The sequence below is a fragment of the Antedon mediterranea genome, chromosome 8, assembly GCF_964355755.1.
Source record: "Antedon mediterranea chromosome 8, ecAntMedi1.1, whole genome shotgun sequence".
In the NCBI taxonomy this organism is placed as follows: Eukaryota; Metazoa; Echinodermata; class Crinoidea; order Comatulida; family Antedonidae; genus Antedon; species Antedon mediterranea.
Genome location: NC_092677.1, coordinates 27,957,763 through 27,985,031, shown reverse-complemented (window position 1 = coordinate 27,985,031; position 27,269 = coordinate 27,957,763). Strand labels below are relative to the sequence as shown.

Genomic DNA, 27,269 nt, shown 5'->3' with positions numbered 1-27,269 from the left:
GTGTGCGGAGGAAAAATTGGGTTGTTTGTAATTTGATTTTCTGGCAACTTTTAAGATTGATTTCGCGAAAAAAACGAAAGTGCGGCGTTTGTTGTTTGAGTTTTTTCCTAAAAAATGGAAACTTTATTAGAGCAGCAAAGAAGGCTCCATGAAGAAAAGGAGCGGATCGTGAATGCAATGACGAAAGAAATGCTTCACAAAAAGAATTCTGTAAGTTGATAAGAATTAGGCCTAGCTAGCTAGGTGTAATTAAATTAGATAAGTTATGGTAGGGTTAGTTTAGGCTCTTCAACCGGCTTCGTGTGCGACCATCCATGTGTGTTGGGGTGAATAGGAGACCTAGCTAGGCCTAGCCTTTTCATATTCAATTATTCCCGTAGGAATTGTGTTTAAACTAAATTGTTATTGATTACAAACATAAATCTTAATAATACTTGGTTCTGACTGCTCTGTAGAGAAGAAATCTAGCTACAGACAATCGATTTTTGTTTGATTGATAACATGGAGTAAGGCAATTTAATAATATTAATACTGACCCTAGAGTAGCCTAGTAGTAGTACTGTAGGCATAGTACAGTATCTTTATATATACCTTGTTAATGCTATAGTTGGAACGTGTATGTAGGCTTATTACCGTAATAAGTACGGTATTGCAGTAGTCTAGTAGTAAAATACAAGGGCTACTAAATGCGTATAACATACTGGAGAAACAAATTAAATTAATAATTCATTTTATTTACAGACAAGAGAGCAGATCAACTCTGATCAGAGTGTCAAAATCCTGCGTGATGTAAGTAATGCACCATGGGCATGACTAAAAAATGATCATTTTCGACAAAGTTTTCAAAATTTTTGCTTTATTGCATCTTTATCCCTAGTAGTACTACCCTATCGTCTCTCTGAAAATAAAGTTTGGGGAAAAAAGCTTATTTTATGCTTATAAAATGCATATCAAAGCCGATAAATTTAAGTATGCTGAATCGTCTCGGGGCCGAGTAGTCCCGTGCTGAATCGTCCCGTTGTTTTGTACCAGATATAATACTTCTACAGTACGGTTATAATTCCACAAACTAACCAAATGTAGAAGATTGTTTTACCTTTTTTTGCTTTTTTTACACTACACACCCATTTGAATAACAAAAAAAAACAACAACACAAATGGATTCAGGAATCATTTTAAATTTCTTTCATAAAATGTGTCTAATTGATTGTATACTACATTTAATTGAACCTATGGTATATCAAACCAAATATTCTTTATATGCTTTCGTTATTTACAGAGGCATATGGAGAGCTCCCACAAGCTGAAAGAGTTGTATGAGGACAAAGATGGGTAAGTTTAGTAGAAATGAACAAAATCATGAAGGCATATACAGTAGTATAGTGTAGGAATATTTTGTTTTTGATTACTTCATTCATTAAATGTTTCATTTGTTTTGTCTTCTTTTGTCAGACTGCGTAAGGAAGAAGTGCAGGCTTTGTCTGGACCAAATGAGTTTCAAGAATTTTATGCAAGATTGAAAACGCTCAAGGATTTTCACAAGAAACACCCAAATGAGGTAATCTCCCTCCCAGCATTTAAATCTTAATTTACCATTCAATTCAGCTAATATGTATTAAAGGTTATTTAGTGTAAAAATAAAAAGCACCTATGCAGCAGCATTATATTTATAGTTAGAACATCTGCATATGAAGCATGAAGTTTCCGATTTCGAATCTTGGTTGGGGGTCGCTTTTCCTCACTCACAGATTTCCTGATATTTATCGTTTTTAATTTAACACCATTATTATAACACATTATTATACATCTTACAGATATCAGTTCCAATGTCTGTAGAGTTTGAAATGTTGGATGAGGAACGTACTAACCCAGCTGATGAAAATCAAATGTTGGTGGAATTTACAGACGAGGAGGGCTATGGCAAATACCTGGATCTGCATGAATGTTATGATAAGTTTATCAATTTAAAAGGAGTTGAGGTAAGATAATAAATATATGTAAATATTTACCATTCAAAGTGACTGGATTTTAAAACGCCACACTAATAATTTTGCCTAAAATGTTTCCAATATTTGTGTGAGTATATATACCTATGTTAGTGTGTATATCAAAATACAGTTTGGCAGATAAAGTGGATTAAAGCGAAGAATAATTCTGTAACTTTGTTTATTTTTTTGGTGTTTTAGAAATTGGATTATTTAACATACCTGTCCACATTTGATCACTTATTTGATGTTCCAAAAGACAAGAAGAATGCGGAATACAGGCGGTAAGATTCAATTACATTTATCATCTTTACCTGCTGCTTAAAAGAAGTTAACAAAATGTTGACAGCTATAGCTATACTCATGTTATTTGTGGTCTATTATATACACAGGTATATTGAAATGCTGTTGGAATATCTTGGAGGATACTTGATAAGGATTCAACCCCTCATTGACCTTAGTGATGAAATAGAGAATGTTAAGGTAGAATTTGAGAAGCAGTGGGAGGCAGGACAATTCCCAGGATGGCAGGTAAAATTACAATGTCTTCTATTTTTGTAACAAAACTACCAATAGTTTAATTCATCAACCACCAACATCATCACAGTATACATTTTAAAAAATAGTATTGAATAATATCATTTGATGATACTGAACTGACAAATTGTAAATATTCATTTATGCAGAAAGAAGCCAGTAGTGCCATGACATACGCCGGTGCCCATTTAGACTTGTCTGCGTTCTCATCATCAGAAGAACTTGCATCGTTGGGTCTTGATCGTTTAAAATCTGCCTTGATGGCGCTAAATTTGAAATGTGGTGGCACATTAGATCAGAGAGCTCAGCGACTGTTTACCACAAAAGGCGTTCCTCTGAACCAGCTAGACCCGTCATTGTTTGCTAAAAGTAAATCTGGCAAAGGAGGCAAAAAGTAGGTATTTTTTGTGCTATTATCAATATAATTACACATTCTAGTTGATGGATGGGTCAATGGGTTAGATCCTTTGATATTTAAACTGAAATATCATAAATAATGTGTTATTTATTCAATATCCATTTTCTGATGTCTTTATTTTGTAATTGCAGAGACAGCGAAAAGCACAAAGACATTGGTTTTCTGGAAGCACAATTGTACTACCTGTCAGAACAACTTGGGGTAAGTGCATTTGATGTAACAGCAGATAAATTTAGCATTTAATTAAAAAAGTACTCATTTGTTTTATCAAACCTGATATGCAAGGTTTGATTTAGTACTCTGAACTACCATTAATATCTAGTAAAAACAACTGGGTGAGCTCTGGGGAAATAATCAATTGCATTATATTATCTGTACCCAGGCAGTATATCTAGAGGGGGAAGTTATGTAATGGGGAAGAGTAAAGCTTTGTCTACAATATTAAACTTGATGTGAATAAAAATGTGATGTGCCCATATATGGACATAGTGATGTCATATCACTACCATATTTGGGCCGTGCAATAAGATAAACTGGGAGAATTAAAGAGAATTTGTTTTTTCTTCCCTACAGGAGCAACGATTATCTACCCGTGAGAACATTCAACGTAAGCAGGCACGTACAGATGCAGAGCGAGAGGATGACGAGGTTGAACAATACAGCGATAGTGACAGTGATGATGAGGATGATGAGGTCATTTATAACCCTAAAAACCTTCCACTAGGCTGGGATGGAAAGGTACAAGATTTGAGTTTCTTTCAACTCAACACATTCGTTGGAATAAACTAAAATTAATTAATGTAAACTAAATATTATTTATGGATTGATATTTATTTTAGTAGGATAGGTTAGACAGATGCCTTTTTCACTCAAGCTTCTGTGAATACTGTTCCAGTAAGCTATCATATGAGAGCTTCAAAGTGCTTGAGAATGGAGCGGTGTAAATGGTTCCTCTGCTTTTCCTCCTTTTTTGGTTAATTACACATTTTATGGATCATTTTTTGTGTGTAAAGAGCTTAGAAACATTGTATTAGGTGCTATATCATTATTATTATTATATACACAATAAATGTAGTGTATTTTACTTTTCAATCTGCTTATTTTGTTTAGCCTATACCTTATTGGTTGTACAAGTTACATGGTTTAAATATCAACTACTCTTGTGAGATCTGTGGAGAGCAGACATACAGAGGACCAAAGGCATTCCAGAGACATTTTGCTGTAAGTAAATCATCTAGCATTTTTACAACTTTAATAATATTATTTAATTGATGTAATTGTGAATGTTTTACTATACTTTCTGTCGAGGAAAACAATTTTTCCATGTACACATTTTATATATGGAACAAATAAAGATTTGATTTTATTAAATTGTTTGTTGACATATACTGTACTAATTTTGTTGAAGTTTGTACATATACCAAAAAAGGACACTTGTTGGAATTCTGTTACACATATTTGTTTCTATTGATTGTAGGAATGGCGTCATGCACATGGTATGAGATGTCTTGGTATCCCAAACACAGCACATTTTGCAAATGTTACTAACATAGAAGATGCTCTAGCATGTAAGTACACTTCTTACTTCTTATTCAGTGAACCGTTGTAGGACTGAAAATACTGCTTTATCTCAAGGCTGAATTGTATTGAACAATTGCAGTATTAATACTGCTTTATCTCAAGGCTGAATTGTATTGAATAATTGCAGTATTAATACTGCTTTATCTCAAGGCTGAATTGTATTGAATAATTGCAGTATTAATACTGCTTTATCTCAAGGCTGAATTGTATTGAATAATTGCAGTATTAATACTGCTTTATCTCAAGGCTGAATTGTATTGATCAATTGCAGTATTAATACTGCTTTATCTCAAGGCTGAATTGTATTGAACAAATGCAGTATTAATACTGCTTTATCTCAAGGCTGAATTGTATTGAACAATTGCAGTATTAATACTGCTTTATCTCAAGGCTGAATTGTATTGAACAATTGCAGTGCATTTGATTAATGTATACATACTGTATGCACAATAGTAACAGTTTTGTTTTATTTTTTCTAATTTTTTGCAGTGTGGGAAAAGTTAAAATCATCCAAAACTGCTGAACGATTTCAACCAGAAACTGAGGTTGGTAGAGAATACATTAAACAATATTTTGGTGTAAACTTTGTAATTTGTTGCAATTTTTAAAGTAAGCTTGTGGTGCACCATTTGTTTCCAAAAGTTGTAATTTGTTTCAGTTTTTAAAGTAAGCTTGTGGTACACCATTTGTTTCCAAAAGGAAAGTATGGTTGAGAATGTCTCAACGTCTCTTTTATGATGCAGCCGTCTTCTCGAGAAATGATAAGTCATGCAGCAGTTTATTTGTATATTTGTTCTGTTTAGGGGTTGGTATAAGACAAGTTCTTTTTACATTTTTTTCTGATCCCTGAAAATCTCTTATATATTTAACTTATTGTAAATGTATGCTTGTTTTTTTTCTTGAGCTGTTTCAAATAAATGTGAATAAAATAAACGAACATGCACACAATTTGAACTTGTTTATTTTCAGGAGGAATTTGAAGACTCAATTGGCAACGTCGTAAATAAGAAGACTTACGAGGATCTTAAGAGACAGGGGTTATTGTGAGGCAGTTATTTTTATTCATTTTCTGTAAGAGATGTGTAATTACCTGCATTGCTAGTTAGATTTGTAACAAAAAATGTGAAGTAATTTGAGCAGTTTGTCTCATGGAATAATTGGTCTCATACTAAGTAAAAACTTAATCTAGTAACTATCAATCATCATTTTAATACCTTAATAATTTGGATTAAAATAAACAAATAAAATGATTCACAAATAAACATTAAAATGTATTCTTTTATTTTGAAATCTATATCTACCATGATACAAAACAGCTACTTAACTAATATATACACAATTATCTCATTCATGTACGGTATCCAATCCAATTTTGTGTTCATGAAGTACTCATTTCATCATTACAAAACAATAAACACTCTACTGTACATACCCCACCCAGCCTTAATATTATTTTCCCATCCTGTCTTCACAAATTAATATTACAACATTTTCCATGACATATTCCAAACGTCATCTGTATTCTCTACCCAGTCGCAACATTTTTTTCCAGAAAGTATGGTATCCCATCATGCCTTTCTTTCTTACACAAACCAAAATTACAACAAAATCATACATGACACATATTTAATTAAAACAAAACATTAAGTTACACATTTTTGTGTTTGACAATGGAGTATTTCTAACACTACGTTAGTGCTCAACGAACAAGCTTTTGTTGATTAACCATTCAAATAAAAATGTACTTGACACTTTCTGTTAAACAGGTATGTTTTTAATCAAACAAGTCAATCATCTGTAAACTAATACTATACTTGTATTTATATTAGTGCCAATAGCATGTTTTCTATTGCGCTTTGTCTTTTATAGTTTTCAGACTGGTAGTGATGTATTGGACTTTCCCACTACAGGTCTTGTTGTGTTTCATTCTTTTCATCACTATCATTCAACTTATCAACCCCATTCAATAATTATCTTCCAATTCCATCAGTTGTAGAGGAAATTGAACCTGTAGATCAACATTATATTTATAGTTTAAATTTACGAATTAAGAGGAATTTACTATATAACTTTAAAATAAAATCTAATGACAAAAAGTTTTGGAACGTCATTAGTTAATTTTACTCATTTGTTCTTGAGAATGTTCCAAAATGTTGAATTAGTTTTAACATACATTTTAACATAAATTATGCAAGCTTCCTGTAAACATAAATTGAATGATTTTACCTGCTGAGGTTCTGTGGTAGACTTGATATGATTGGTCCATATCCTGTAGCATTATCATACAATTCAAACAGAGGTGCAGCAACCAGTTTGTAATTCCTTGGGACAGCAAATAGAGCTACAAAAAAAAAGGAAAATATATCTATCTATCTATGCCACATTTATATACCACTATTTTGTAAAGATAAGAGCGCTTTGAGTGTTTGTTGATTATTACAATTATCTAGACTCTGAAAATATATGCTATAATCTCCATATAACTTTTCATTGTCAAGTTTGGTTTATTTATAGATAAATGCTAATATTTTTAGTTATATACTTTGTGAATACCTTTTTCCTGTAGTTGCACTAAAAACAATCTCTTGTGTTCCTTGGGTTTAGTTATATGAGCTGGAATATACGGATACTGAAAAAATAAACATATTTTATTAAATGTTAGACATTAAACACAGCATAAAATTTAAAATATTTTTTATTTTTTAAATCTGCATGGGAAAATATATACTGTATTATGTTACCTGGGGCGGTTCAAAGTTAGGGCGCCACCAATTTCCAATAACATCCTCTATAACCCATTCCTGTTTGACACCGTCTTGACGACCAAGAATCTGTAAAACATTTACAATTAAATTTAACCAAAGTACAACTTTTGAATTGACTAAGTATATGAAAGTAAGTTCTTATAACATTTGACTTGCCTCTGTTAGTAACCGCTTTAGTCCATCTACTTCATTTTCACCCGTTTTAAGTTCTCCACCCGGTCTACAAAACAAAATTTATTGATAATAAAAAAGTGTTTAATCAAATCTAGTTTACAAATTACATGTAAACAAAAATTCCTCCAAAAACCAAGTCTTACAATTTAAAGAAGGTTGTGCCAAGTTGTAGAAGTAGTACATGCGGCAAGCCATGTTCGTGAACAATGAGTACACCCTCTACAGACCGTCTTGTTCCCATTGAATTAAACTCATCTCGCATTCTTGCAAACCTCTTTGCTACTGACGGGTCCTTTTCATACAGAGGATCCTTGGTTCCAAATGTGTAGTTTGTTAGTGGATATCTGTATTTGAAAAAAAAAACAACAATCATTTAAATAAATATTTGGAGAATAACCAAATATTTATCTTTTTTTTTATATTAAATTATTATTATAGGCCTAAATAGGATATTTTTTATTAATAATTAGTGGGCATTGTACTTGCCAACCTACAGTATGCCTATTTTCAATATAAGAAAATAAAAGCTGCTCTGAGCATTGTTATTATGGGCTAGGCCTAGGCCATTATCAAACATTGCCTGCATGCAAATTAATGAAACGCTTCACTCGGCAAACGCTTTCGGTAGTGTTGGCATTCGCTTGACCCTCCTGCCGGTCGAGCAGATCTAGTTGAGTTTTCTAAGGCCAAAGACTTTAAATACAGGTTATTTTGTAAATTTATAAGATATTCAAATTAAACCTACAAATGTGTAGTTCTTTCTAGAGGTCCTCCACCTCCAACAATGTTGTATTTTTGGTTGTAATCACGGCTTTTAGGCCAACCTTTTGATCCACGCGGAGTTGTCGCCATTTTGTTTATTTGATGCCGTTGTTCGAAACATGTGGTGGTGGCGCTATACTACAAAATGAAAAAAAAAACTAAATAAGTGTCATCACTTAAATTTTGTTAAACATTTTCTTTAAATATTCTCTTTAAATATTCATCAAATAATTACGTAATATGTTACATAAATCATAAAGGCATTGAATTAAATGTGATAGTGATATGATAGAAGGATTTTGGAGTTACTTTTTGACTGTAATATAAATTAAATTGTGAATGATAAATAGCACTTCGTTACCGGACAACTAAAGCACTCTAAAAACTTTATAAATCTACTGTATTATCATACCTACTTATTGTATTGTAATGTCATTTATTCTCACATAATGATATATTTGCCTATAATGTAAAGCTGTTCAAACTAAACTTAAAGTTGTTTAAATCTCTGACTGCGATTATAAAACTTTATGTGACAAAAAATGTGTTGTGATAGAAATGTGTCTAAATATGGTAGTGATATGCTTAAATATGGTAGTGATATGCTTAAATATGGTAGTGATATGCCATCATCTTGTCCATATATGTGCACATCACATTGTTCAGTCACATAAAGTTTGATAGTGTAGAAAGAGCTTAAGATATTATAAATAGGCGTGGCATGGTAATATTACACCAAAGTATCCACACTGCGCACGTGCTTTGCTTAACAAATTATGCAACCAAATGTTTGTTTAGTAAATATACCAAGTTTATTATCACTATAGAAACATGAGCAAGTGTACTGATCTTCATCTTGGGGATGTTCTCTCCTTGACCAAGCTATCAGCCGTAACATCATCATGGTGGTCCACCCCTCCTGTCTAAAACTCCCGCATCGTATAATTACGATGTAAGTGATGTCCTACGTAAACAAACCCGTGGTTTACGCGTATGGCGGCATATATGATGAACGAGAATAGCGATAGTTCCTGAAAGTTTAACTACATAACTACATCGCAATCGACTTGTTTTGTAGTGACAGTCATAATTCATCAACCATTAACGTGTCTCATTTAGTGAAAGGTGTACAAGTAGTTATTGCACTCTTAGGACACGTGCGTGTACCTGTGTGCCGATTGATTGGTGTCGCGCGACAACCAAACCCAAATAAGGAAGTGTTACTAAACACTGGAAGACAGAGTTCTTGCAATAGTTAAGTCACACATAACATCATCTGAAATAACTTGAAAGTAAATAACTGTATTTCTCCTTGAACTTGTCCTTCTTTCTGCAGGTTATAGTGGTAGGCGTACTGCTCTTTTTATGTTCGTGCATTGGATACATGTTGCAAGTATTTGTTGACGCGCACATCATTTCCAATTCTTCTGAATATAAAAAATCATTTAATTTTCACGACAGCGCCACACTCGCGAATACGCGTGCGCGTAAACAACGTTTAAATTAGTAAGGATCCCACCAAAGCATCGACTTATTATTCGAACTCTTGGCATACAATTCCTAAAATGTTTACCTCTAATTATCGCCAATCGTCATCGTCGATCGTTATCGTCCTAGGTAAATGGGCCTTACCTATTGTCATTATTATTACATCGACAAACGGACTACGTCGCCAAAATGTTTTTGGATGACACTTATTGTCGCGTAATTTATGTTTCTTACCAGCGGCGACTTTACATCAAGTTATGTTATCAAAATGTAACCGCGCTCTCATCGTTCGATATTATATTGATGAATAATTGTATTGTAAGTCCTATCATTTCGATTTGTGCAGAGAATAAGGAAATTAGCATAGGATTTTCCTATAAACCGGGATAGTTAAGACATCCAATTCCAGATTAAGCAGTGAGGTGGCCCTTAATAAGAAATCTGGAAATTGAGGTTTATGCGTATTCCAATTAGTTTGCATAAGCTAAAATTGGAGGCTAATTTTTGGTTGTAAATTTACAATTACTCTAATTAATTTTGAAAATACATAATAAAGTTGAAAAAGGCATGTCACAGTCAGTGCACGTTTCGCACTGCAAGAAGAGCAAGACACCAACATAGTTACACCCCTCTGAAAACAAAACTTTATCAAAATACAAACATCTTCTCCTTCCAAAGCGGAACAGGTTGCTCTACCACCAGCGAATCATTCAATTATCGAATCATCTTTCTTGTTTTTATAATCACTTTACTCGTACATCCATCTCTCTTTGCAAACAAACTGATCACCCTCATCGCTGTTAGGTCTCAAACCGGGACAAAGACATTCCGATGCTGTCAATACGAAACTTACTTAAGATGTGCATTTGAACCGAGGCTTGCGGCGGCGGGCGGCTCGTGTGGCACGCGCTCATCTTATCTATACCTCAGTGAACCCGCCGAGTCGCGTGGATAATAGACTAGATATCGAATTATCTACATGCTCCCTCCTGCATACAAGTTTACACAAAGTTTACAGCGACCCTGTTTTGAGAGGCTAACATAAATTAAAGTACGTCATTCCTATCACTTGTGTTACTTTGATAGTTAACATTAAACTACCGATGACACATTGATTACAAAAACTACCATAAGTAACAATACATGATGACCCAAAGACAAAATATTGTTTATTACGGCACGATGATGGTCATTTGCATAATGTGTATTAACAACCGATACAGAATTAATTTAGACCTAACTATTGTTTTATGACTATTATTATTAATTTCTAAGATTAATAAGACTCACTGTTAGATAAAAATGTGTTAGCTCGACTCAACATTGTTAAAGTAATACAGAGTAGGCTCTACACACAAACATTGTATTGATGACCCACATACAGGATTTTTAATCAAAGTCATAGACATTTTGTATATAGTTAAAACACACCCATAGAAACGAATACGTTAGACCCTGGTTTTACTTCAGTTAAAAGTGACCTTTTTGGCCAAATAATTTTATTTTTACCTAGGCCTACTAAAAAAATCGAGTTTGTCTTTACATAGGCCTATATTAGACTAAAATTACTTATCTGCTGTACATTATGGTATTCAGTATTGAATTTCTATACCAGTAAAATTTAATATAAGAACTTGATTAAAAAGTAAATATATTTCTTATATAAATCTTGCTGAGCATCGTACAAGTGTGTTATTCCACCACTGTAAGATGCGCACACTTGCCTACCATCTCATCGCCTTTTTCGGTATGGTATGCGCCGCTCAGCTGTTAAGTACGACAAATCACACAAGTACAGGCTGAATCGTCTTAAGTACAACAAGTATCTAGCTAAGCAAGCATTATACAACTCATTATACAGGTGATTCTATATCATTAATCATTAATTTACTCATTATAGGCCCATGGCGTTAAGGTAATACATAATATATCATAAGAAATACAAAGTGAAAGTAACGGGTATTAAACTGTGGTATTATGTTTATTACGGTATAGGCCTACTGAACAATTCCTGTCGTATAGGCCTTACGGTGCAGAGACTATGTTGTTTTCACTTTGCCAGGCATTACATATACTGTTAGCCGATATTATGGGTGCTGTAAACTAATGTGTCTGTGATACAACATCACATATGACGCCTGTATCATAGGCCCAATATCCCTTCTATATAAAGGTACTATATTTGCCTCATGATACTGTTATTGTTATAGGCCTAATATGTGAAGAGAAACTGCACTGAAATCGTAGTAGGCCTACAGAAACGTTGCTTATGTAGGCCTACTACAAATTCAATTTGGTCAACAGACATAATTATCAAATTCTAAAATACTGAATTGAAAATCGTTTAGGCTATTCAAAAATAACATCCCAATTAAGTTGTCTTATGTTAATGTTGAATTCATAGCCATTGGAAATGAGTGTTACTGACGGTCTGTAGACAAGTCCCCCCCCCCCCCCCCCCAAGCAAATTATTTAAGGGGTCCAGTCTAGAAGGAAGAGGAGGTGGGAGGGATCGTAATTCGTATAAAATATAAATAGACCTATTCGTCGTATAAATGGCGGAACAATACAAGTTATTGTATATATTAAATTATTTAAGGGGAGTCCAGCCTTGAATGAAAAGAAGAAGAATAGGTGGGAGGGGGGGAGGGGGGTTGTATGGGGAATTTCGTATGAAATATAGATAGGCCTAATATTTGTCGTATAATATTTATAGCGGAACATTACAAGTTATTATATTGTTCGGCATGCAATTTTACCTTTGTTCTCATTATATAAGTCAGGCATTTCCTAATATGGATAATGTTTTGGTATGTTACACTATAATGTTTGTTTGTGTGTAGTTTGTTTCCGCAATCACCAGACCTTAAAACACTTTCTAACACTTTTACTTCCACCAACTTAGTGAAAGACATCTCACCAATAATAAGCCTACCACATCCTAATTTGTCGAAAAACAACCCGGCGGCGACAGGCCTTCGATATCAACAGTTTTAGGCAATTGCAGTGCGGCTAATCAACATTACGCATGTTCAGTTGAGGGGGAAAAAATGTATTTGTATATGTTTAATTCAAAATGTTGTAGTTTTATGTGATAAATGTTATTTTATATAAAACTATATATCCTTATTTGTCGGGATGACCGAAGAAAAAAACTGCTCGTTTATTGGACAAGAGGCATACCGCACATTCTTGCTAATTTAACCATGCTTCAGGCAGTGGTACAAGAACATCAGACGACGCATGCGCACATCAAAGTTGTACCACTTGTTGCATTACACATCAAAAGTGTGTGTGCGAGTTGCGTTGAAGTCATACGCTATCACGATAGCTTGCTAAACAGCCCGACAACAAACCACTTCAGATTTCAACTTTTGAGACAGTTTTACCGTGATTTTAAAAAAAGCCTAAAAGTCTGTTGCCGGATTATTTTTTTCTGGATATATTTGATCAATATGCCCCGCTCTTTCTTAGTTCGTCGATTTAAAAATGCTACTCCATCATCTCCGAATGAAGCTTGGTCGAATTGCTGTACGGCTGAGGCGTTAAACACCGAACCTGCTGGTAAGTTTTAAATATTTTATTTCTTTAAAAGAGAAAGTAACTTGAATTAGATATAATAGGCCTAAGTTCCTAAGTAATTTAATTCTAAGGAATCCATTAAAAGGCATCGAATAATTTTATTTATTGATTTAAGGGTATGGATATTTCCATATATAGACAAAAAAGTGACTTCATATTCAAGACAGTCTTTTTTAAGAAATTAGGATAATAATTTAGTAGTATTTAAGATTATTTAGCGCGAAATTAAACAAAAGATTTTAATATTATTCTAATTCCTTTTGTTCGATGAACTTTTAAACTGACCACCCATAGATGTTCCCAAACCGACGACGACTCCATCCCTGTCGTCAGACGCCGGTCACATCTTTACCTACTATACCGCGTTCTACTTCTATTATTCTTGACCTTAAAATAAAAGGCTGATTAATTTAACTGTAAAAAATCAAAATAAACTGTGCGTTTAGTTTTCTGATAAAATATTTACTTTTAAAATCAAATCTTTTGTATCGAACTTTCGGACGTAATTCCTTTGAGATAAGAAATTAAGTATTGTTACTTAAGTTTTGACTTAAGCATCTGGAACCAAAGTCTCAATAAACGCAACAAACGAAGCGTTTCGATGAAATCAACGCACCTTTGAAAACGGATACCACCTGATACCCATGAGAAACTTATTCCTCACTTAAGTTCCCATGTGAAAAATTAAGATCTTTTTTACATATAAGTAATTCTTGTAAAAGTGGATATGTTTTTCTTGGTTATTTATAAGTTTAGTGTTCTTAAACACATTGAACTCGCCGATCAATTTCCAGAATCTAATTGTGTTCCTTTCCCCCTTCCCTATCAATTGTTTTACCAATTTGAAAACATCTGTTTATCAAATATATGGAATGCAAAATTCATTCAATTATCTTCGCCATTTACAATAAATTTGCTTTTTAACAAGAAAGACGTTCTGACTACTTAGGCCCTACTATTACTATTTTATATTGTTATATATAACAAAAAAATATTTCCCCATAAAAACTTTTTTTTGTTTTGGTCCCAAAGTCATTATTAGTAGTGCATCGGAACTTGACCTTACCATCATTAAGATGATAATGTTTCCTATAATATTGTTTTCAACACCGTAGTAACCGCAGGTGCTGTCTCAAATTCGCACCTCATTTTTAACAAGTCGTTGTTAGAACACAACTTTTAGCACGATACTTAGTCCCTGAGCACATTTACTCAACACCACCGAGCAGGCGTTAATTTAACCCGTCGGATATTGTCTTGGATAGCTTGGATAAAAAAAAGCATTTTACTAAATTTTATTCCTATGAGATAGTTATGGGTGATCTATTTACCAATTTGGTTCTACCATACCTGAATAAACAACGTTTAAATCTCCCTTGCGAAGATACAAATCGATTTATTATTACAATATATTGCTAATTTAGTAGTATTTATTTTAAGAATCACATACTGCGACAAAGGCTTCGAATAAAATATTTCCACGAAACAAACTGAAATATAGCACTCGGTCTGATATTAACTAAAAATAAGGTTTATCGCAAATAGCCTGCGCGACGCATGATGGGAAGGATTTGAGAGCAAACGCCAAGACGCGTACGTACGTGATTTGTTGTTTGTACGTACGCGTAGTTATACGTTTGCTCCCAAACTTTTACCATCATGTATTGTACAATGACGTTCCTCGCAAAATCAAGCTATTTGCGATAAACCTATGTATATCGGGTACACATTTTATTTTTTAAATTCATGAAACAAAGATATATTTTTTACTTTTTCGGGCTAATGGGTGTAGCTTTACTCTGAGTGTGAAATAAATTAAATTTGCTAACACTGAATCCCTGCAGTTGTTACATATTCATTTATCGTTGACCTGTTTATGTCGAAATCTGACAAAATGTTTTTGATAAGTAATAAATATCAACATTTGAACTAATGAGTGAATACATTGTGAGAATTCATAATAAGTTTATTAATATTATAACACTGATTGTTTTCTTTGTTTCATATGTGTAATTTTGTAGGCCTTTTTTTTTTTTTTTTTTTTTAAAGCTATACCGGTTGCATCACGATCTCCCAGGCGGACGGACAAGGCAATTAACTTTGGTACGAATAAATGATCGTACAATCGATTTATATCGGCTAAAACATTTGTCAACAATTGTTGATTTGATTTTAAATCGGACCAAAATACTTGCTTCTTCTCGCGTGAACCATGACACAGGCTCTGAAGCAGTTCAACATCGCCATTCACTGTCACGCTCCATAAGAGGTTAATAGCTTAGGACCTGTTGCTTTCCATTTTGGGCTTCATATCAATTTCAATATACTCATTTTAAAAGCAAAAAATGGATCATATCAAATTGAATCGCGTCGGCCGCCCGCGGAGTACCTAATTTAGAACACAGCGAAATTCAAACCTCACCAACAACACCATGAGGTGATAATTGAAAACACTTCGTACAAAGTCAAATTTCAAAATCATTAGTAAAAAAACCCTCAATTTCAATGAAAACAATCGTATTGATATAGGCCTTGTATTAGACCTCAGGCAAATGCCTACTCTTTTTTAACTTTAGAATGAGGTTTGTTAAATGCGCATTTTTTTTTACCACCGGAAATTTGGTTTTAATTGCCATATTGATAACAATACAAGATGAACGAATCGCAACATGCTTGTTGCAAATTATGTTCTGTATTGCATAATTTCCGGTAGAGATTTTTTGTTTTAACGAGTTAAAAATTAAGTATACATCCGGCGAGGACTGTGTCGTCCTTAAATGTTCTCGAAAAATTGATTCATCAATATTGTTTGATCCTCTTCGTCTTACGAGAACCATTGTTTCTTACTCACAATGTTGCTTTCTCATAATGGTGGCTATATGGACGCAACAGAAAATGTACGCGAAAAAAGCAAGGAATTTGACCAATCACAACCGTCTTGCCATTGCATTGGTCCATTTTCTCGTCCTTGCGTTACGTCATAGGGCGTATCTTCTTCATTGGTCCATTTTCTTCATTGGTCCATTTTCTCGTCCTTGTGTTACGTCATAGGGCGTATCTTCTTCATTGGTCCATTTTCTCGTCCTTGCGTTACGTCATAGGGCGTATCTTCTTATGAACTTTGTCGAAAACGATATTCTATGTTTATGTTTCACAACTTATGCGGTTCAAATACAATTGGAATACTCTACAGGTGTCAGCCGGTCCCCTAGGTAGATTTAGCATTAAGAAACTAAACTAGCAGGGTCAACGTAAAGCTACAGTAAGCGGTACCTTAGATTCGACAGGTGTGACGATGGAGTCAGAATTCCGTTGCCATTATATCAATGTTTTACCTTAGAAATATACGACTAAAATGGCTACAATTTAAATGATGTGTCCCTTGATGATTACCTTGTGTACGGGTGTGTAAATGTTTTGGGTGTGACTTTAGGCCTACAAAAAAACCCATGCCGTTCATTATTAGGCCGGTAGCATGAGTTTGACTAAATCCCTCCCTTGGATCTTTGGATTAAGATTCCGATTTCAACGTCCTTGATCAAGAGCACCCTTTGTGGGTTACAAAATGAAAGTCTGAAGTCTTTCACCTGTTGAGCATTCCTTCCCGTGTTATCACATTTTTTCCCCAAATTTTCTTGTAAAAATAAGTTGATGTGATTGTGAAACTTGAGAAAAGGATAATTTTAATTCAATGGCTACTAGTTTCCAAGAAGACTTTATGATTGCAAACTCAAAGCCCTATAGCTTCGATTTTAATTTAAGCGTAGCTGTCTGACAAGCCCAGATTTGTAAAATATGTAAAACCACTTGCCGATAGTTGAGTTTTAACTCATTAAATTGAAACACTTGCGTTGGGAGTGACAGATTGGGATTCAAGTTTATCCGTATGTTCAATCTGTAATGGGAATTGGCACAGATGACCAAATATGGTCATTATCAGTTTCAAGTAATTTTCTTTTGTTACAATACTCCATCTAATTTTCCAACAAAGTTCATTAATTGTACTTAATTGGAAAACCTACACCCACTAGGGCACGGAAAGTACCTCCATGATCGACCCGTCTCAAATGGCAATATCCTTATTAAAGGCCAATTATTATACGTCGGGTAAGTTGTCCAATTTGTTCGTATACCGGTAACAGAGTCACTAATTTAACTGTATATACGTTTTAATAACAAATTACTGTTTTTATCATTTGTTTATTTCATGTAAAATGCAAATCATCTTATTGCTATCATTCATAAAATGTATTAATTGCTAAAATGTAGTAGTATATGAAAAACCGTTGCTAAACGTAAATATGTTTCTCATGAATAGTTTTAGTTTTTGTATTTTTTTTGTTTTCAATGTTATATTATATTCAAAGTATATTCTATATAGGCAAAACTGGATAAAACAATCTAACGTAAGGAAAATCATCAAATATTCAATTGTTTTAAATGTTTTGATTTTTGGAAATTCGTATAATTTTGAACACACTGGGTATATACCGTAATATGGTAAATGGCCAAAGGATCTTATTAAGACAAGAATCCAACCTTTAAGTTGCTTAAATGCTTTCTAAACAAGGCCAACAGCCATAAGTCGCGTGCTAAAACGCACGGTGATACCGGACCGACAGACAGACCGACATACCGACAGACCGACATAGTGAACTATAGAGTCGCGTCCACGTGACTAAAAATGTAATTAAATGTGTAGGTCTTATCGATAGTTTAAGTCCAGAAGTAAACGTTAGTCGGTGGTCGACTGTGTACATCAACAGCTGATAAGAGGATGCTTTCATATAGGTTGCTACATCTAATGTCCATATATGGTAGTCACATGAACACAGGGCATTGACTCTGATATGTTGACATTATGTTTACGAGTAACGCGAGATGTGGGCATCATCTTTACAATTCTGAATATGTATTTTGGTTTAACCTTCGGGCTGTTGACGTTTAAAAAAGATTATTACGATTGCGCACTACATAATATATAGGAATAATAATTTATTTGTAAGCTATATTTGTTAAACTATGGCACGCTTTGTGTGAAATTAAAAATATTTTAACTCAAAATCAAAGAAAATGAAAGGTAGTATAATACTTTTGTGAAGTTGACCTCGTCAGCGAATATGCTAATTCCTAATTAACAGTTCATAATCTTCATTCCTGTGACCTTGCCTTTGGATCGGACAGGTGACACTATACCTCTCCTTAAAACTCAACATTCCACAGTGTACATCCCTGTTGATATGTTGCCTAGTTCGCATAGCAGGAGCCCCGCTATAAAGATGCACAGCCAACTGCTCTATCAACCACTAACATTGTGACCTTATTTGGAAGTGATTCGCACGCGAGTAGATTGCTTGGCACGAGAGTGAAGTGGTATGAACAGATAACTGCTAGGCTAACATCGTCGTACGTCGACGAATCTTATTAACAAACAATAGTTGGCCCATGCATTTACATTACATAATTTACGTTTACCTTTTTTTTTTATTTACGACTGTTTGTTACTAATACTATTGATTTATTTTAGGATTTTAAACAACTCTTTGACAAGAATTGTATAAAACACCATTTTTGGAAATGGAAACAAATTTCTTGTTTTTGCAGCTTATTTTAAAAAGTTTAGTGGAATTGAAATGATGTTGAAAACGTAATTTGAAATGATTTAGTAAAAACATTTTCTTCCAATAAATCTACATTTAAATTAAAATACCCTTGTTAATAATAATAATATTGTAATAAAAATGTAGCAAGAAATGTATTTACTTATTTTTATTCTTGAAAATTATTCAGATCTAGACATATGCCTATACTAATAACTAAAACATTAAATTAAAAATTATTTCTGTCTGATAATCTTCTTGGGGGTAGCCACGATGTGTCCTATTTACTATTCGTCCAACCAACAAGAACAACGGATCCCTCAACAGGTGCAGCGCCGCTGGTTATTTTGGCTTCATCTGCAATTCTTTTCTATCTTTTATTTAACTGTCATTATCATCTAACCCATGCAAACTAATTACCGCATCTGTTGTTAGTTCGGATCTCCCGTGAGCTTTCACTGTTGCAGATCAACATCTTTTGAGCGCTACAGCAGCACTCAGTTTCAGATAGAATCATAATTTGCAACCAGTGTTTGAGCAGTCTCAAATGAATCGCTGATAGATTATGTAATGTTTCGTCATTATACATTTTCTCGTTATATATTTATAGCAGCTTTAAACTTAAACTTGTTGACTCTTCATTGTATTGTATGTTAATCAAAATGTAAATAATATTTTAATAATAAATAATATCGTATCTTAAGTGTTGTTTTATCGTTAGACGTTACCAGAGAAAAATGAAATCTTACTCTTCTCTGGTTAGACGAATAAAAATAATATATATACAGTTGAACCTCTCCTTTTAAGGAGACATTGTCCAATGAAACAAATGAGAAGAATTACGGCATATACTAATACAGCCAACCACTATTCAGGAGATACCCCAACTAAGGGGACAATTTGGGTCCTGAAGTTGTCTCCTCGACTGTCGATGTTTTAAATTGATTTGACAACTAAAAGTTGGCAACAGTGAACATAAATGTTTACATTATCTTCACCCTCCTCCTCCTCCTATCACTGTGTTTAAAATGTGTTGTCCCAGTATATTGGAATTCCAGGTATTTTGAGTGTCGAAAGTTATGGTGTACACACCGAAATATTTACAGAGTCGTGTGCGTGTGATTTATGAGAACTTGACAGGGGACACGCGCGCGTTCCTCATTCCATCGACCTGTTTTATCGCCTGCCGACAAAAAACAGTGGTTATCGTTCAACTGTACACGCGAACACAGTCGGTAACGGGTTGGTGACGCGTTTCTAAACAGGAAGTATTTAAATTAAGTACAAACAACTAAATAAAACACTTCCGTTCGTTACATTTCCCGTGGGGATAGAACCAAATGTTTAAGCACTATAACAAATCGTGTCCTTAATTTGTCTGACTGGGTGATAATGATTCCGGAATGGCGCAATTAGTACATAATTTGTTAATTTAAGTAATTATAAGTTTATTTTGTGTTGTCTTGCGTAGTTAAAAAATAAAATGTTAGATATATTTAAGCTGTATACGTTCAAATGTAAGTTTAATAAACTCTAAAAAATAGGCTATTAAATTAAAAGAACTTCAATAAAATATTTCATTTTTAACAAGACTGTTGCGGTCACACTTTATAGTTATGATTCAATGTGAAAATAAGCAACCTACTGAGTTTCCATGACAACAGATGACGAACATTTGTGGTTAAACTCAGGTGTATATACTTAAGTTTCATCATTAAGTGTGCGTGTCATTTTGAAATGTCCTGTTTTGTAATCTCACTTATTATTTATATCTTACAGGCTATCCATGTGAAGCTACGCACACTGAGCCACCAGTGATTAGCAAGAACATCCAATCAACAATCCGGGTTCCTCATACCAAACAACGTCAACTTCAATTTCATGTCGTTGATCCGAACGAACTTGTTGAATCGAAGAACCCTCGCGGTAGAGGGCGCCCTCGTAGAACACCAAAAAAGTTTTTACCAGACGAACCTGATTCAACTTCTTCTCGCGCCAGAAAGAAACAAGTTGAAACGCAGAAAAATACACAACACTACCAACCGACATCAACATTTGAAATTCTTAATGGACAAAGTCTTAATCATTTTACAAAACAAACTGGAAATCAGTTTCGACAACCATCTTCACCCCCTGCTGGAAGCCAGGCAAATGATGTCCCACTTGTACAATTCGGGTTGTACGGTGCACGATTTGAAACAGCCGTTGTTTGTGATTTATCTCCAAACAAACCCACAGAAAATGCTGAAATACCATTTATATTTCCAGATAATAGGACAGAAACAGACGGTCAAACGTCCGAGAAAACATTGACACAGTTGCAAAACGTTATCACAACTCACGTGAAAGATCATCCGATCACAGACATTGTTTTCAATGATCATCTAGGTCTTGAAACACTAAGTTCAGTAGCTTTAGCTACCAGTTTAACGGACTCCGCTCGAGATTCTAACCATCAAACGTCAGATTTGTATAAAAAGTCAACTGGAAGTAGTTCACATGAATGTCCAGAATGTAGTAAAAGATACAGTACTTCTAGCAATCTTGCAAGGCATCGTCAAACTCACCGTAGCCTGTCGGACCAAAAAGCTAAAAAGTGCCCACATTGTGATAAGGTCTACGTGTCGATGCCTGCACTTAGTATGCACATAAGGTATGTCATTTGAAATATACCTTTTCTTAATATTGTTTTAAGAAAAAGACAGATTATTATGATTTTTTACTAATTAAAACAGACACCGCTTTGTCTACGCTATCAAACTAGTTTGACAAAACAGTGTTATATGCCCAAATATGGTAGTGATAGGACATCATCGTCTCCACATATGGACAAAAAGTTTGCTTGTGTAGACATAGCTTTAGTTTGTTTTCGATTTACAATTTCAGCAATATTATTTGTTGTTTTTTTTTCTTCAGAACTCATAAATTGGGTTGCAAGTGTCAAATTTGTGGCAAGTGTTTCAGCAGGCCATGGTTGCTACAGGGTCACATACGAACACATACCGGCGAAAAACCATTTCACTGTCCTGAATGCGGCAAAGCTTTTGCTGACAAATCCAACCTTAGAGCTCATAAACAGGTAGGTTATGAAGTGTAATTTATTCTTTTAAAAAGGGATAACTTTAACAATAAATGGAAACACAACTTCTTTCTATTAAAGTTTTTTCTTCTCTCTTTCGTGGGGGCAACCCACTTTTATTTCATATTGTACGATCTGTCAATTTTAAATGTAAAAACACAATTTAAGAATGTAAAAATATAGCAGACCCATAATATACTATATATTTTTTTCTAGTTTTAATATTGCTTTTTTTTTATCTTGTAGACACATTCAAACGTGAAGCCGTATATCTGCAAAAAGTGCAATAAAGCATTTGCCCTCAAGAGCTACCTTTATAAACATGTTGAAACGGCTTGTATCCGAGATGTCGACGCGCGCTTGTACGAGAATGTTGCGATGGCAACAACGCAAGTCAGCTGATTGGATAAAAGTTTCAAGAACAAATTTGTAAAATTTCTACTGAATAAAATTAAAGTATTTATAAAAATTGGTAAATGTAAATGTCTTTCAGTGTCACTTGAAAGCAGTTCTAGTTTTATTATTCTGTAATTATGTATGATAAAGTTTGATACAAAATAATATAAAAATTATTGTACTTTCATATTAGAATATACAACGTGTTATGTTATTAATTGGTCAATAGGCCTTTTAGCCTATTTGGGTTTGCTGTGATTTTTGTTTTATTAAAGGGCAATTGGAATAAAAAATGTTTACGATAAAAAATATTGTTATTAATAACATTTACCAGCTATGACTGTTGCATGGTTTTAACGTTTTATTGATTTTTGTCAACAATTTTTAATTGAGTTCAATTTTAATGTATGTGTATTGCTATGCTTCCGATGACACAGTGCTGATTCGGTCATAGTCGGATGACACAGTGCTGATTCGGTCATAGGCGGATGACACAGTGCTGATTCGGTCATAGCCGGTCATCAGATCATTCGTTGAAAGAATTGTTTTGGTCGCCGACGAATTAGTGGATCGGGTCAAGTATCTACAGGTGTATTAAATATAAAATCTTTAATTCATATTTATAATTTATACAGTAGTACAATAACTACCGCTACCTCTTAAAACTAAATCTTAATGATGATTGTAAGTATGAACGTCCATGTTACGAAAATCAAAAGTCATTTTTACAAGGAGCATAATTTATAATGGCAATTTATAATACATTTTTGTTTTTATTTATGCAGTTTTGTTTATTTAATTAATTGTAATAATCTAATTGTGTGTAAACTAAAATAGATTATGTATTCATCAAATAGTATACACAAAGTACATACGACCACTCAATTGTTTGTATTTTATAATGGTGATAAAAATATTAAAAAGATAAATAAATTTGATCAAAGTGTTTATAATATCTTTGGTGTTTTGTTAAATGTAGTAAATTAACTTTTACTAAAAAATAATTGAAATTTCGATATAATTATAATTTAAATATATTTACACATAATAAAATATAACTGTTTATATAATTGCAGCCCTACCTGATATTAAATAGCAGTCTCATCTATAGAAAATAATAAATAACATGTATGGGGCCTAATCGTCTAAATTACCACCCCCCCCCCTCCCCGCCCCCATTTATATTTCAGCTGCAATGAGAGCAAAACGTACCACAGTACCGAAAATCTACAGTAACGAAAGCAACAAAGAAGTTTTAAATCTCCTTCCTGATCAAAGCGCAAAAAGTTAAAATGTTTTCTTTCAAGGTAACTCGTTCGTTGTTTCTTTACCCACAATGACTTCCATTCTAAAACCACGGTTTATAATTCCGCCATTTTGTTTATTCCCAGTTCTACTAAGCTCAGATGCATTTAAATTAGTATGTAATGAATTGTCACTGTTTTCAGATATTTCACTAGATTCGGTTTTCGTTTGTTCATCTTCATCAAGGCTGACTTGCAATAAGTTGAAATCGTTCAAACTTTCAACATCTTGATCACTTCTGTCACTTGCCTCTGACAATATAATACTCGGCTTTACTAGCCTGGGATCTGAAAAATAATAAAATAAAATGTGTTCTAATTAATTATGTATTTTGGTTATTTACCTACCTAAATAATACAGGAAACGACGAATATTTACATGAGACTATGTGAAACGAGTTAAAGAGAAAATAGATGATACCACATTCTCATTGAGTGATATTACCCCAGATCATCAGTATTTGGAGATAGTTGAAAATGAAGTGTTTTTGTTAAACAACTTCGAAGACGGTTAATTTATTTTTGTAATGTATGCCTACATTTGTTTGTGTGTTGTTTAAATACCTTTTAGAAAAGGACTTCCTCCAGAATTGTAGCGTATCAACCTTGGTGGCGGATGTTTAGGTTCTCTTATTGTACTCTTCTTTTTCCATCTCTTTACTTGTTTAACTTCAGGTGTTTTTCGAGTTTCATTCCGAAGAGAAGAAATGAAGTACAGGAATGATGCGAAGAGAAGTGATAAACCTCCCATTACAACTGGTAGGCAGCACCCACATGGTAAGCTCATCCTGATAGTAGGAAACAAAACAAAAAACGGTAAACAAAATCCTCAGAATGAGTGTTTATGTAGCAATCTTTCCATTCAACCGTGACAGTCAGTTTGTTTTTTTTTAAAATATTATTATCCTTGAAAAGATTTTTTTCGGTTGGTAATACAAATAAAATATAACCGTAAACAAAAATATATATTTTTTTATATATATTTGTTTTTTTAAATTTTGTTACAACCTACGGTTCTGATATAATTAAGTGTTATGTTTTTATTATACGCTTTTTTAATCAGATAAAATGGAACTGTATTTAAATTAAGGTATGTATCACTTTGAAACATACGATGGTGGAAAATATCAATAGGTCTAATAGACGAATTTATAGTGTAAAAATAAGAGTTATTAAGTTGAATATCAAGAAACAAACTTACATAAAATAAAAGGCAGCTCGTTTTCCGTAACCATTGAAACAAAATGTTCTACACATGAATGATACAAATGGTTCAACAACATCCTGACCTCTGAAAGATTCAAGATTCAATAAATGTTATTGGTCCACTTTGAAATGGAAATTTATTTTACTTCGCATAATTTAGACAATAAAAAAACAAAGAAAAATACCTCAAATTGCAAAAAGCAATGTTAAAATATTAAAAAGAAAACAACATAATGTGTCACATTTCGATCACACTTATACTGTGATCAATTTTTGTAATATGAAAACGATCACAACACAGATCGATTTGTGAACATAACGATCACAACACAGATCGATTTGTGAACATATCTAGGCCTATGCCTACTATTAAGTCATGCCGGATGACAAGGTTTGGCAATTATTACCTTCTTCGCATACAAACACCATCTTCTCTTTGTCCACGTGGGTACTCATATGTAATGATAAAAAAGCCTATAAATCTGCAAATGTAAGTTAAAGAAGAATCGAACAAAAAAATAATGAACATATATGATTGTGTATTACCGTATGATTGGGTGAAATCATGGAGTTGAACAATTTGTATACAGTAAAGGATACACCGCATAGCCAGCAAATGGCCATCCAGAAAAATTGAAAAGTCCAACAATTCCCCCAATCAGAATAACTGAAAGAAAAATGAGTTTTTTAACATTGAGAAAATGAAACGTACAGTACCGAACCGAACTACTGCCGAACAGACATGGTGCGGTTCAAAATGTCGGACGGCTCGTTACAACGCGTCATATATTGTGTGTGTGTTGATCAAACACTTTCTACATCATTAGCTGAGAAGTAGTAAAACATACGTACCTACGCCACTGATCAGCGCATGCTCATTTGCCCACATTGCAATCTCGGTTCTTCTGTAATCTTTCTTGTTTCCATCCTTTTTAAATGTCATTTTTTTTGTCACATTAATTCCTAAAAATATTATGTAGAATGTAGAAGTGTCAATATCAATATCAATGTGACAGGACTGACAAGCTGTTGCCAGTATCAATACTGACTATAATCGTGTCCACTTGTTAACCAATCGTACATTGCTTATCCTGAATAAATATTTCCCTCAATATATCTTTGTTTTTGTATTATTTAAATCCTGTATAATTAATAATACAATTGTTGAACGGATAGAGGTGCAGCGTACGTGACCAGTGCGTGTCCGAATATTCTGGTGAATTACAACCCGTGTACAACTGTTCAGATAAAAAAAAATGTTTTTCCGGGTCATTGAGTTTATTGATGATATTAAACTGTTTCTTTGAATATTGATAATAATTATTATCTACAAAACAATGCATCTTTACAATTATTTTTTTTCATTTTAGTCCTAGTTAATATCAAGGTTTTGGCAGACTGCTTGGGCACAATCGAGTTTTGTGCAAGTATAGTATAGCTGACGTTATAGAGCAGAACTAAGAATTGAATTAGGAAGGGTATATCGAAAATATTAAGCTGCTTTGAACTTTACAAAACACGTAACCTCATTTGTAAAAAAGTTCGCGAGAATTTTTTTTATAGTTTTTCGGTAAACCTATACCTGTATGACATATGAATAGAAAAGTACCACCAACCACAACATTTTGCTTTTCAAATATCATTATAGTGCACAAAATTAAAAAAATGTTTGACCATCGACGTAATTTTTTTACATTTTATTTCATACGCATCCAACAACGAGCATCTCACCAATTACAGGATGGAAAAACTATTTTATACCTTAACGTGCTCATAAACCAAGTCTTATTTTAGGCTTATAGGGAGTGGGGTTTAAAGAGTTGTGTAACCCACATGCAACCCCTATAGTGTATAGGTCAGGATTGAACCCTGGACGTTAACCACCACCGCTACAGCGAACTGTTGTTGGGGACATTGTAATTACGCGAGCAGGGAAAGCCGCTCAGTGGTGAGTAACGCCACTTCCCTGGTATAAGTATGCAAGACCTGGTCTCTTTAGTTTTAGTAAGTATAGAGGCATTATATCACCATCATCAAAAAGAATGCGAACATTAAATCAAGATTATTAATTAATATTATCGTCTCTGTAGCGCCTTTACCAATATCAAAACGGCGGCTTTTGCAAAGATAACATGATTTGGGAAAACTTCAAAGCAAAGGAAAATGATGGTGTGATACAACAAACCATCAGAATTAAAAAGGTGTTTTAATAACCAATTTAGAAAGGATTGGTGGACACCCGGGCAAAGAAAAAAAAACGCAATATAATACTCACATGTACATTTGCTCTTAAGCTCAGTTTTAATTGAATCCTGCAGAGTTTGTAATGTTAATAGTTGATTGTGACCGATTAGTGTTGATATAGTTGAATCTACATACAACACTGCATACC

General features: G+C 33.7%; 4 protein-coding genes across 4 annotated transcripts; 2 read left to right on the top strand and 2 right to left on the bottom strand.

Moving 5' to 3' along the window:
• Window positions 1–51: 51 nt before the first annotated feature.
• Window positions 52–5,650, top strand: LOC140056318 (splicing factor 3A subunit 3-like). The gene is made up of 14 exons (XM_072101653.1): window positions 52–210; window positions 742–789; window positions 1,280–1,332; window positions 1,453–1,558; window positions 1,815–1,979; window positions 2,187–2,269; window positions 2,378–2,516; window positions 2,672–2,916; window positions 3,072–3,141; window positions 3,514–3,678; window positions 4,051–4,161; window positions 4,418–4,508; window positions 5,011–5,066; window positions 5,491–5,650. Exons 1-14 carry the CDS (start codon window positions 115–117, stop codon window positions 5,566–5,568), a joined length of 1,506 nt encoding a protein of 501 aa, XP_071957754.1. The 5' UTR covers window positions 52–114; the 3' UTR covers window positions 5,569–5,650.
• Window positions 5,651–5,779: 129 nt separating this feature from the next.
• Window positions 5,780–8,316, bottom strand: LOC140056319 (cleavage and polyadenylation specificity factor subunit 5-like). The gene is made up of 7 exons (XM_072101654.1): window positions 8,206–8,316; window positions 7,604–7,804; window positions 7,443–7,506; window positions 7,263–7,352; window positions 7,075–7,150; window positions 6,748–6,862; window positions 5,780–6,529 (listed from the first exon to the last, which is right to left on the bottom strand). Exons 1-7 carry the CDS (start codon window positions 8,310–8,312, stop codon window positions 6,508–6,510), a joined length of 675 nt encoding a protein of 224 aa, XP_071957755.1. The 5' UTR covers window positions 8,313–8,316; the 3' UTR covers window positions 5,780–6,507.
• A 4,595-nt stretch (window positions 8,317–12,911) lies between these two features.
• On the top strand, window positions 12,912–23,247 carry LOC140056222 (uncharacterized). Its single transcript, XM_072101517.1, has 4 exons — window positions 12,912–13,274; window positions 20,672–21,545; window positions 21,809–21,971; window positions 22,218–23,247. Exons 1-4 carry the CDS (start codon window positions 12,917–12,919, stop codon window positions 22,371–22,373), a joined length of 1,551 nt encoding a protein of 516 aa, XP_071957618.1. The 5' UTR covers window positions 12,912–12,916; the 3' UTR covers window positions 22,374–23,247.
• LOC140057213 (cytochrome b-245 light chain-like) lies at window positions 23,203–27,188 on the bottom strand. Its single transcript, XM_072102774.1, has 7 exons — window positions 27,153–27,188; window positions 25,730–25,840; window positions 25,478–25,544; window positions 25,285–25,359; window positions 24,873–24,962; window positions 24,236–24,459; window positions 23,203–23,959 (listed from the first exon to the last, which is right to left on the bottom strand). The coding sequence occupies exons 2-7, from the start codon at window positions 25,818–25,820 to the stop codon at window positions 23,670–23,672; spliced, it is 837 nt and encodes a 278-aa protein (XP_071958875.1). The 5' UTR covers window positions 25,821–25,840; window positions 27,153–27,188; the 3' UTR covers window positions 23,203–23,669.
• Between the last annotated feature and the right edge of the window lie 81 nt (window positions 27,189–27,269).